The sequence below is a fragment of the Rutilus rutilus genome (assembly GCF_951802725.1).
Source record: "Rutilus rutilus genome assembly, chromosome: 9".
NCBI classification, from domain to species: Eukaryota; Metazoa; Chordata; class Actinopteri; order Cypriniformes; family Leuciscidae; genus Rutilus; species Rutilus rutilus.
Window position 1 is genome coordinate 11049892 of NC_140223.1, and position 12529 is coordinate 11062420.

Below are 12529 nucleotides of genomic sequence, written 5' to 3' on the forward strand. Positions count from 1 at the left end.
GCCATCCGGCTGATTTCTCTAAATAAGCTCTCACTTTAATAATGTTCGATCAAGGGAAAAAAGGCTTCTGAGAGGTGTTTGGCTCGAGGTCATGGTGCAAAGGACCCTAGGTTGAAATTACTCCGAACCATCCCTTTAAGTCTGTTTGTTTGTTTTGGACAGCAGAACTTTGCATAATATGTCCTGTTCCTAATGCTGTTAGTTCATGTTTTAAAGGCACCCTGCTGTTTTTCTGATGGGTTTTTAACTGGTCTTTGGCACGGATGTTCATGCAGTGCGCTGTTAGTTTTGTGTTACGCTGCATTTGTGTGTCTGTTCTCTCAGATGATTTAGTCTTCCCGCGGGTCTGTTCGCTGGCACAGCAGAGAGGAGAATTCACTGCCTAACAAACACATTCTTAATGACTGCACTCTTTTCTCTCTCCCTCTATCTTTCTCGTTGTAAGGCTTTATCTTCACCCTAAAGAAGCGGATATTTGCATAATTATATGCTTAATGATAGACTAAAGAATTGTTGCATGCACAAGATGAAAGATTCAATTAACCTGCAGCAGACCTGTGAATCTAAACACGTTTCAGAAAGGGTGTCATTAAGAGGAAATTAATTTCTAATATTTGATAGAAGATTGCTGTTTTTGCACTTAAAGTAAAGAAAGTGTTATGACAAAGTTTCTTCTGTCATTAAAATGAAGAGAGAGAAAGAATGAGGGAGAAAAATTAGAAAAATCTATCTATCTATCTATCTATCTATCTATCTGTCTGTCTGTCTATCTATCTATCTATCTATCTATCTATCTATCTATCTATCTATCTATCTATCTATCTATCTATCTATCTATCTGTCTGTCTGTCTGTCTGTCTGTCTGTCTGTCTGTCTGTCTGTCTATCTACCTGTCTGTCTGTAGTTCTATCTATCTATCTATCTATCTATCTATCTATCTATCTATCTATCTATCTGTCTGTCTGTCTGTCTGTCTGTCTGTCTATCTACCTGTCTGTCTATAGTTCTATCTATCTATCTATCTATCTATCTATCTATCTATCTATCTATCTATCTATCTATCTATCTATCTATCTATCTATCTATCTATCTATCTATCTATCTATAGTTCTGTCTGTTTATCTATCTATCTATCTATCTATCTATCTATCTATCTATCTATCTATCTATCTATCTATCTGTCTGTCTGTCTGTCTGTCTGTCTATCTACCTGTCTGTCTATAGTTCTATCTATCTATCTATCTATCTATCTATCTATCTATCTATCTATCTATCTATATCTATCTATCTATCTATCTATCTATCTATCTATCTATCTATCTATCTATCTATCTATCTATCTATCTATCTATCTATCTATCTATCTATCTATCTATCTATCTATCTATCTATCTATCTATCTATCTATCTATAGTTCTGTCTGTTTATCTATCTATCTATCTATCTATCTATCTATCTATCTATCTATCTATCTATCTGTCTGTCTGTCTGTCTGTCTATCTATCTATCTATCTATCTATCTATCTATCTATCTATCTATCTATCTATCTATCTATCTATCTATCTATCTATCTATCTATCTATCTATCTATAGTTCTGTCTGTTTATCTATCTATCTATCTATCTATCTATCTATCTATCTATCTATCTATCTATCTATCTATCTATCTATCTATCTGTCTGTCTGTCTGTCTGTCTGTCTATCTATCTATCTATCTATCTATCTATCTATCTATCTATCTATCTATCTATCTATCTATCTATCTATCTATCTATCTATCTATCTATCTATCTATCTATCTATCTATCTATCTATCTATCTATCTATCTATCTATCTATCTATCTATCTATCTATCTATCTGTCTGTCTGTCTGTCTGTCTGGCACTCCATCCAGAACTTCTATCTATCTATTAAAATGTACATCTTTTATATTACATGCATGCAAGAATGTTCTGTATTCTTGATGTTCTGATTTCATCTGAAGATCGGCTAAAATGAAATTCCTACTGTGAAACATCTCTCATACCTGTTCTAATTTCCAGTGGAATTCAGCCGGTCTGAAGGAGTGTGTGTGTGTGTAGTCCGTCCTCAGCAGGAACACCAGCCTGCAGTTATGCACATACAGAGAGTAATGGTGTCTGTTCATCTCTGAGAGAGAGAGAGAGAGAGAGAGAGAGAGAGAGAGAGAGAGAGACAAAGAGAGCGCAGACAGGTCAAGAGACAGACAGAGAATACAATTACCTCTTGACATACAGGATAATATCTCTAAATTGAACCTGAGGGGAAAGAAATGGCACCATTTGGTGTGTGTTTATCTATATAGAGATCCTGACAGGAGAGGATTGTGAACTTAACAGGGTTTGAAGTAGTGCTCCAATCGTCCACAACAAATGAAATTCTGATCTTAACTGTGTCCTCTTCAACCCTGCTGAAAAGACCAGCGTGAACCTCCATGCTGGTCCTCCCGACTGGTGTTTGCTGGTTTAGTGCTAGTATAGCCAGTAGACCAGCAAAGATTTTCTGGTAAAGGCAGACCATGGAAGTCATGGAAGGGTTGATATACCAATTATTTTTTTCCAGTGTGAAATACAAAAGCTTTCTAGAAAGCTGCTCTTTCCCATGCAATTACTGAGGTTATGAAGTAATTGCCGTTATTATGGGGTATTTAAATATCAGTTCTGTCTCAGATGTTTCTTCCAACATTCCTTAGGGCTACTAGAAATAGACACAAATGAGTTATTGGTTGAAAAATACTGAAATATATATAATTTTATTTTATATATATATACATTTTAAATCTTTAATTTCAGTCATTATACTTGTACTTTATTTATATTTACTTTATTTATATCTCTCTTCTGAATCTAGTTTGGAACTTATTCATTATAAGAAATATGAAAGGTATGAAAGCTAACCATTAAATCTTGTTACTGTAGGAGAAACAACTATAATTTCCTGTTCCTACATGCAGCATCCATGAGTTTTTCCCCCTATCTCCTCTCTAATCTTTTGTTCTCTGTGTCTCACCGGTTTTGTCAGAGTTGCAGAGCAGCGTTTCTTTCTCAGCCCTCTGTCCTGGACTCGGCCCGTGCTTCATCCATGTTGTTATGGTGAACTGGTCAGTTAGATTCTGCGGGACAGCCCAGTCTGGGATCTTGGCAGCTTGACGACCATCAAACTGGTATGTGAGGTCGCTATCCCGACCGCTTTCCGTCACGAGAGTCGCCGTCCAATTAAAAGCGCCACTGGGGGCCGGAAGCAGATCTGTGCTGCCTGATGAAGCTCCTGTGATCAGTGAGTTCAGAGATGAAATCATCATTTAAACACAGATCACAGTTGTGGAAGTTTAAATCTGTAATTTGACAAGTCCCTTTTACATGACTCTATCTATCTATCTATCTATCTTAAACTTAGAAGTCATTTGAACTGAAATTACATTAAACTGACTTTAAATTTTTTTATGAATCTTGTATAACATAATTTTTTTAAATTGCTTAACTTATTTTGATGAGTTAAAGCAATGTAAAAACATGTTGTCATACCATTATCTATCTATCTATCTATCTATCTATCTATCTATCTATCTATCTATCTATCTATCTATCTATCTATCTATCTATCTATCTATCTATCTATCTATCTATCTATCTATCTATCTATCTATCCATCCATCCATCCATCCATCCATATCTATCCATCCATCCATATCTATCCATCCATCCATCCATCCATCCATCCATCCATCCATCCATCCATCCATCCATCCATCCATCCATCCATCCATCCATCCATCCATCCATCCATCCATCCATCCATCCATCCATCCATCCATCCATCCATATCTATCCATCCATCCATCCATATCTATCATCCATCCATCCCATTCATCCATCCATATCTATCCATCCATCCATCCATATCTATCCATCCATCCATCCATATCTATCCATCTATCATCCATCCATCCATATCTATCCATCCATCCATCCATCCATATCTATCCATCTATCATCCATCCATCCATCCATCCATCCTTTATTTAATTTATATATATATATATATATATATATATATATATATATATATATATATATATATATTAGTCATCTTAGGAGGAGAAATCTTAAGATGACTTCATTTTAACTTTTGCTTTGTGTAGGATATCGTTACCACGCCATTAATTTGAACATCATTTATGACACCATTAATTTGTGAATTAATTTATCCCCTAGACTTTAATTCAGTGGACGCTGACATGAGTCATGTGGAAATGACCGTTAGTCTTCTTGAGGATCTGTGATATGAGCTCTTATCTGTGTTTTACAGATTAATTTGTAGCTTCACAATACAATCCCTCTAATATGGATGAAGTCTTGGAAAAAATTACACTGATAATGATTCTGTACTGAGACACATACCTATTCTAGGACAAGGGTGGAGGTTTTGTCTGACTAGTTTCGCCCTCAGGCACATTTTGTAATTAAACCGGCCCAAGAGAAATGAGGAAACGTGCAATGGAATAAATAGCTGTTAATCATACCGCAAAGCTTCTGTAAGGATCTCTCAGAGTACGACTGTCTGTCACAGCCTCTTCCATCACCACTGCTTTCCAGGTCCACTGTGGTCCTAATCCAGGACACAGATCCCTCACATGTCTCCAGGTGCATCTTGGGAAATAACAGCTTACTGCCTATTCCTGGTTCATAGTCGACAAGCTTGTTCCAGCCTGGAGAGAAAGAACGTTGAGAAATGCTTTGATAAGCAGCTAAAGTATTGGTAACAGAAAGAGCGATGGCAGGAAAACATTACAGTTAACATCACTGAGCTGGAAAATGAAAAGATATTGAGGTCACAGTGTTTCCCAGACTTCAACACGATTAACAACTCAATTTTTCCTAAACATGTCTGAGACATAACCTGCATTTTAAATACCCCTCAAAGAGAATACAACCTTCTGTTGTGCATTAGCCAAAACATTCAGGGAAGAAGTTAAAACTTACTGGCACAAATACTCCGGCGGTATCATGATAGAGGGATGGTGTCAGATGGTAATTTCGTTACCATTAAGATTACCATGGTATATAGTGTCCAAAAAATGTGCTAATGTTTTGTGCTTCTTTGCATTGCCAGCTAAATCATAATAGACAACTGTATTAAAGTCGAACAAGCGCTGTTCATAATCCATTTTACTTCTGCAATCTGATGTATTTTAGTATTCAACAAGAAAAATGGCATAATTTAACATTAATTTGATTGTGTTCAAGGTCACTTAAATAGGTCAAATTGAAGTTTTCTTAGTTCATTTTTGTTGTGACTGTTGGATTTTTAGTTCCCAGCATTGGTTTGCACTGATTTGGGAGAGTAAATGTTGAAATTAAGTGTTAATTCTTGAAAGGGGAAGGCCAATTTGTGTTTAATGTTCTATTATGTTGGACATTTAAAATAATTTCTGTTGTTGTATTTTTTGTGGTTACCATTGTGTTGAAGAGCTTGTGGTTATAGGTTGTCGGATGGTTAAATCATAACTATGGCGTTTGTTGCTCCGTTCAATAAACACGGCTTTGGTAATGTCAGAGCAGTGACAAACAAAAAATGTATGTCTTGATTCAGATAAATCAAATTCGTATAGGCACTTGTCTTAAAAATGTTAGTAAAATCAAGTTATGTACTTATTCACTTTAATCGATTGTTGCATAGGTTTAGTACCTATGATCACGCGCGTGAACTCGACAATCGACTACTGTGGACTTCGACTGAAAACAGGATGTAAATACAGGTATGTGCGCTGGCTGAATAAACATAATTTTTTATATATTTCTTTCACATCTACTGCAGTCAGATTCACCCGCGTTCACTCAGAAGGAGTCACTCACATGACCTGTGCACTTGTAATGACACATCAAGGATGTTAAGAGGCTAAAAGCAGGTTTAAAACTTGCCCCATTGAAGTCAACAGGGTGCAAATTTTAAAAAGAGGATAACACGTTGTAGGCAACACCGATTTTTGTCGTTGTTCTCTGTACTGACAGCACTCCAAATGTACAAAAAAATGAGCTCAATGTTAAAATTGACCGGAGTTCTCCTTTAAGTAACTCGTTTCAGACATTTACCTTTAAAAAACTTACTTTATTACGTAATATACACCTTATATATAAATTAAAGTGTATAAAGTAATAAAGTACGTTTTTTTTGTCCACCAGGTGAAATATTGTGGTTATAGCCTAATATTGTATAATGCATTATTTTGTCCACCATATACATTTTTTTCAGGCTGTTTTGTGTTTAATGAATTCTATAGCCAGTGGTTATTTAACGTGAAGTTATGGGTGGAAAATTAAAACGGTGGATAGTATTAAATGGATTATGTAAACATGTATTCACATACAAGACCACACAAATTTTAGCTCACACTTTGAGCAGTTGGGTTAGAGAATATGGAGCTGAAAATGATTGTTTTTATGCATGGAGAGAGCCTTAAGGTACATGTCCACCCCTGCTGAATTATTTACCCTTGCTTATGAGACACAACGGGGAGCTGTTTACTTCTCTTTCTCCTTCATGCTTTTTTATGTCAGATGTGAAAAATTGGCCTTTCCTCCAGTTTTCATCATCCAGTGGCCTGGAAAAAAGTGGCCTGAAGCTTCGACTGAATGTGAGTGTGTGTCTGCGTGTGTAGAGTGTCTCCAAACACACCTGAGGGACAATCACATCAGAGACGCATCAAAGTGCATTCTGGGAGACACAGTCCAGACCAAAGTTTACTTGACTTTATCCATTGGGAATTGATTGGATGGTGAAAAAGGCAGTTGAAGTGGAGGAAAAAAGAGCGTTTGATTATGTCAGCTGACAAAGAAAGTTGTTTCAGTGGGGAAAGCAAGTTATTGCATTTTAATGAAAGGTTCAAAGAAACTTTTTTGCCTTTGGAATAACATGCAAAGATAAAAGTGCACAATAAGACCAGGGACATGTATTAAAACGATGAAATATCTGTTATTATTTACTCACCCTCATGTTGTTCCAACGCAGCATGATATTTTAAAGAACGTTGACTTTCTTTGAATAGAAAAAAAAAAAAAGTTTTTCACAAAAGAAAGAAAGTCATACTTTTGGAATGAAATGAGGTTGAGTAAATGATGAACTATCCCTTTAAGCTTATAAATAGGTTCAATGTTGACTTGTAAGAGGTTCTATTTTAATATCCATATTCACAGTTTTGATTTAATTTGAGGTTGTTTTCACAGTTTGATTGTTTGATATGATCTAGAATTTGATTCTTCATAATTTTGTCCTCATAGGTCTATTTTCACATTGTAGTATGTGTCTCAAAACCACAGTATGTTGATCAGCGAGTTTTGCTTTCCAATGTAAGTAGTACTAGCGATGGCTGTTTTACCACTACAGCTAGGAAACGACTCATGAGGAGAAGATACCAAAAATGGAAAGCGATTTTAAGCATAATTTTATGCTTTTGTTTAATTTTACTTCTCAACATGCACAGAATGAAAGGCGTCTGCTCGTGTCAGTGGAAAGACTGCGAGAGAATGCAAGCTGCTTAGCGAAGGCAATTTCTGCAGAGACAAGCAGCAATGAGAAATGCATTATACAATATTAGGCAAAATACATGATACTGATAGGAGTTGACTTCCGTGAACTAGGTCAGATTGCTTTAATACTAAAGCTTATCGGAGTTTGCTTGAACCCTGAATGTATATGAATGAACCACATGCAAACGTCAAACTAACTTGTTTTGCATTAAAGGGGTCATGAACTGAGAAATAAAAAATTTCTTGAAGTTTTGACATATAAGAGGTCATCATATTATAAGAATATCCTGAAAGTTTCAGAACTGAAAACGTCCTTGTTAGTCCAAAATCAGCTTTTATTGTTACCAGGCCCAGCGAACGACTCGTCACATTTTCAACAATGTGAATGTCTCAGTTTTGCATTATTTATTTGTATTCGGTACATTTCACTGGATTCTTTGGTAAATCAGTCGGCAAACTCGGCGCAGGCTTTGCAGGCTTTTACGACATGGACTTGACAGTAGTATTGCCACAACATGTAAGTAACTGTTAATTCTAATGCCTGATCTGTGACCAGAGATTTCTGATGTAATGATTCATGTAGCTACAGTCATATGTTCTTTGTCCTGTCAGTAAATCAAACCAGTGACTAAACAGTCAACTTCACATTATTTCTGTGTAAATAATCTGTTATTTAAACGGATTGAAATATATATAGAAAGCGATCAAAGAACACTCAGTTAACAAAAGCTGTTGCTGTCAATCAAACAGCACACGCTGGAGCTGTCAATCAAACATTGCGTCACATTATCACTGACTGAGGTCTGGACTCGCGCCAAAACTCCTGTAATAATCAACGAATCTCTTATTTACATTTTGTTTGCACTGTTAGTTATGATGAAAGCATTCGTTAGTGTGCAGAAATCGAGTTGCAATGACGAGATCGCTGCATACATGTCTGTCATCAGCTATGCTCATCACTGCAACTTTTCATGCCACGATCTTAATATAATGCCATAGATCTAATTGCATTTCTAGATTTATCACTTTTCATGAGTAGTTAACATTGAGAGCAGTAATAGTAAAAACGTGATAAAAGTTTTTGAGAGAGTTCCACATGTAATACTAGCTATTTCATATGCAACACTATTGGCCAATCACAGCAGTGGGCGTTTACACTTAAGTCTCACAGCAGACACGCCCCTTCAAACAGAGCGTTCAATTAATCAGAGGCTAAAATCAGGGTAGGAAAATGCCTTTTATTTCGAAATTATGAATTTTTTTTAAGTAAAAATCATACTATCACTATAAGTGGACCCCAGGAAACATTATGAAACAATAAAACAATGCAGTTCAATTATTAATAATTGCAGCCATAATCAATTAAAATGTCCTTAGAAGAAACAAAAATGCACTTGAAATTCAACAAAATTCTTAAGGTCAATGCTAATAGTGAAACATTAACTGCATCAGGCAAACAGTGTATGTTTTGTGAAATTAGTTTATAAAACCAGCCTAATTTACATAAAAAGTGTTTGCATTGAAAATAATGGCAATTACTTAAAGAGGCCATAGTAAGCAGCTTTTACAAAGTCTTGATTTAGTTTTTTTGGGCTCTACTAGAATATGTTTTCAAGCTTGAATGTTCAAAAAACACCTTGGCCCCTATTTTAACGATCTGAAACGCAAGTATCAAACGCGAAACGCAAGTAACTTTATAGGCGGGTCTTGGGCGCTGTTGCTATTATACCGGCGGGATAAATTACTCTTGCGCCTGACACAAATCTAAAATGGGTTGGTCTGAAGTAGCTTCATTATTCATAGGTGTGGTTTGGGCGTAACGTGAAATAAACCAATCAGAGCGTCATCTCACATTCCCTTTAAGAGCAGGCGCGCTTGTTCCATGGCGGATTGCTATTATAACTGCGGATTTTCCAGGCGCGCGCCAGGAGCAGTTCACAGCCGAGGAGACTGACGTTCTCGTCAGGGCCGTAAAAGACAGAGAAGTGACATTGGGGATGGGAGAAACCCACCCAAATTAGCTTCGGTTAAACAGGCGTATGATAATTTGGGTAAATGTGTAAGCATGGACAGGCACAACAATGATTTCCCTCGTGTGTTAATATTTTTCCTTGTAATAATGTAGCCTATGATTTGCAAAAATGAAAACTGCTGCTTCTGTGTAGATGAGAGAATCAAAGTGCATGCGCGTTGTGCACACGCTACACTGATTACGGCCAAGCATGCGCCCTCAAAATAGCATTTGAATAACATGCGCAACGCGCCACTGACTTTAGACTAGGTTTTTCCTGGTCAGTGGCGGAATTGTTTTCTAAACCTGCAAAATAGCATCAGGGAACGCTTGCGCCGGAACACGCCTCCTCTTTTTGCTGAACCGCCCCCAGGAGCGTAAGTTCATTCCCTAATTTACCGACGTGCGTCTGTGGAGGGAAAAGTCCGCTGTGCGCGGGTGCAAAATAGGAATGATACATGCGTCGGTGTACAAAGTCAATTGCGCTGGATGCAAGATAGGCCCCTTATTTTCCCCATATTCTCCATTGTTGGAGCTCCTCTCTGTCTGTCAGTAACGCTCTGTTTAGTTCCTGTCTCTATGAAGCCCCTCCTTCTGAAAAGCGCAATGTGCTCTGATTGGTCGGCTGGATCAGTGTATTGTGATTGGTCAAGCGCTTCGAGTGTGTTTCACAAATGTCACGCCCCTTACCATAACTCCAAGTTTCAACACACTACTAACTAACTCAAGCAGGCCCCGCCCCTTTATTTTTGCTTATGCCTTGGGTGGGAATTATTTAAAATGAAGAATATTTTGACGTGTTCGTTCCCGTAAGAAACTCAAGACTACAATGGAGGCGTTTCAGGGAGTTCAGAAACAGTGACACTGATATAGAGAATAACTCCCGCTGGAGGGACTTTGTGCTTTGTAACTTTGCAGACCTTTTTCATGCTCAAACAGCAACACTAAAGAATGATGAACATGTAAAAAAACACAAGTGGCTTTAATTTAAATGCGGTTTACCAGGATGAGGACATATTTGTGCTAAAATAAAGTTGAATTGGATGCATAGCCTTCAACATCAACAAAATAATAAATGGGGAAGCATATTTTTTTCTAATTTAAATGTTGCTTTTTGTCATTTGTTATTTTATTTAGTCTTTTCCCGCTGTCAGCGATCCAGTTGAGCGCTGCTGCGTTAGACTCAAAGCACGTCTAGCTGTAGTAAAAAAGATACCAGGAGCTTTAAAAGAACCGCATAATGCATCAGGCTGGCTATCATATGAAAGTGTGTGTGTGTGTGTGTGTGTTAATTCTGATGTAAGCCTCTTGCTGCAATTGAAAGCAAAAAAGAAATCACAAACCTACTGGAAAAAGATGGAGAGAGAGAGAGACAGGAGGGGGTCAACACTATATTGAGTTTAAAAGCAAACAAAAATAGCTTCAAGGGAAAAGAAAGAGACGGACAGAAAGTGACGGGAAATTCTAAGTGTCTGGATTTACATTCCCTGAACTGTATTTTCTGTGTTTACTCCTCAGTTTTATACAAAATTCAATGGATTCATTGTGCATTTGAGCGTTGAATATGCATCTCATTCCCACATTAACTTATGTGTGAATTTAAGTCAACATGCACATACACACTAGTCACTGTATGAAGCATGGTCACACAAACTGAGGCGCTCTCATAAACTGTCCTAATGAGTAATATGAGTGATACGTTTCAGAGAATTTGGATGATTCATTTCAGTGAACCAGTTCAACCAAATGATTCACAGATTTGAATCTGAAGGGTCTGTCTGAGTCACCAACTTCAGTTTGTTTAGTTTATTATTAAACATGCAGTTTCTGAGCACATTTATATGAAATAGGTTATATAATAATAGAGTATGATATAATTATCAGTGTTGTTATTTTTAACTAAAACTTAAATGTTTTTGTTAATTGAAATAAAGTTAAAATCAAAATCAAATATTAATATTATTTGAAAAACTTAAACTTAATAAGTAAATTTTGCCTCAGCAACTAACTGAAATAAAATAAGTTGAAGTACTACAATTAGCCTGTATAAAAAAACACTGAAATTAATGAATTAGCTTCCTTGAAAAGTACATTACATTATGATATCTTCCCAGATGGACCACTGCAACCCGCTTTCCAGATTTTGTATAAAGCTATATTTCAGCCATTTGCATGTGCAAAATGCATCTGAGACCAAAACATATTGAAATCTTACCCTGCCATCCAGGCTTGCAGACGGGTTTTACATGTATGTGTACGACAGCGTCCTGCGCCGCTCTCTTCTGACCGCAGTCGAACGCTGTCACGCGGATTTTATAATGTGACTTTTGATCAAAGCTCAGACTCTCTGTGTTCCTGATGTTACCTGCACACAAACACACACATTTAAATACAGAAGACAGCAAAGTGAATGCGTGTGTGTGTGTGTGTGTGTGTGTGTGTGCTAACCGTTGCGGTCTATAGCGAAGGCCGTGTCGTGAGAGGTGATCTGGTAGTTGCAGATCTGGCTGTACTGTGGAGAACAGTCCTGGTCTGAAGCCTGAACCTGCAGAATACTGTCAAACACTTTCCCCTCCGTCACCGAGCCGTGATACTCCAGCTGACCGAACACCGGGGGAAACTCGTTCACATCTCCCACTTGCACATGCACCGCAGCCCTGAGAGAGAGAAAGAGGCTTTTATTTTGATCCGCATTGTCCAGGATGCTTCATGTTTAGGGATGCATGATATATCGGCCACCATATCGGTATCGGCAGATGTATGTTGATTTTTTTATTTTATCGTCAAGAAAATTTGGTTGATATGTTAAAGCCGATAAATAATGGAATATTTCCTTAAGCTGAGACACTTCAGATGTGCACTGTTCGCCATGATGGTTGAATTGCCTGAGATATGATGGGAATCACTTCAGAATTTAAAATACAGTCAAGTGCAACATGTGCAACAAGTCTGTCATAAAATTATAATGAGAA

At 37.2% G+C, this 12529-nt stretch overlaps 1 protein-coding gene across 2 annotated transcripts in view; it reads right to left on the bottom strand.

Moving 5' to 3' along the window:
- The window catches only part of clstn2b (calsyntenin 2b), a 65931-nt gene that overhangs the window by 26277 nt on the left and 27125 nt on the right, over positions 1-12529 (bottom strand). For both annotated transcript variants that reach the window (XM_084419878.1, XM_084419879.1), the window contains exons 4-8: positions 12006-12214; positions 11773-11922; positions 4543-4728; positions 3030-3287; positions 2029-2150 (exon numbers count right to left, since the gene is read on the bottom strand). In XM_084419878.1, coding sequence (XP_084276004.1) covers positions 2029-2150; positions 3030-3287; positions 4543-4728; positions 11773-11922; positions 12006-12214 — 925 coding nt within the window. The remainder of the gene's footprint in view (positions 1-2028; positions 2151-3029; positions 3288-4542; positions 4729-11772; positions 11923-12005; positions 12215-12529) is intronic.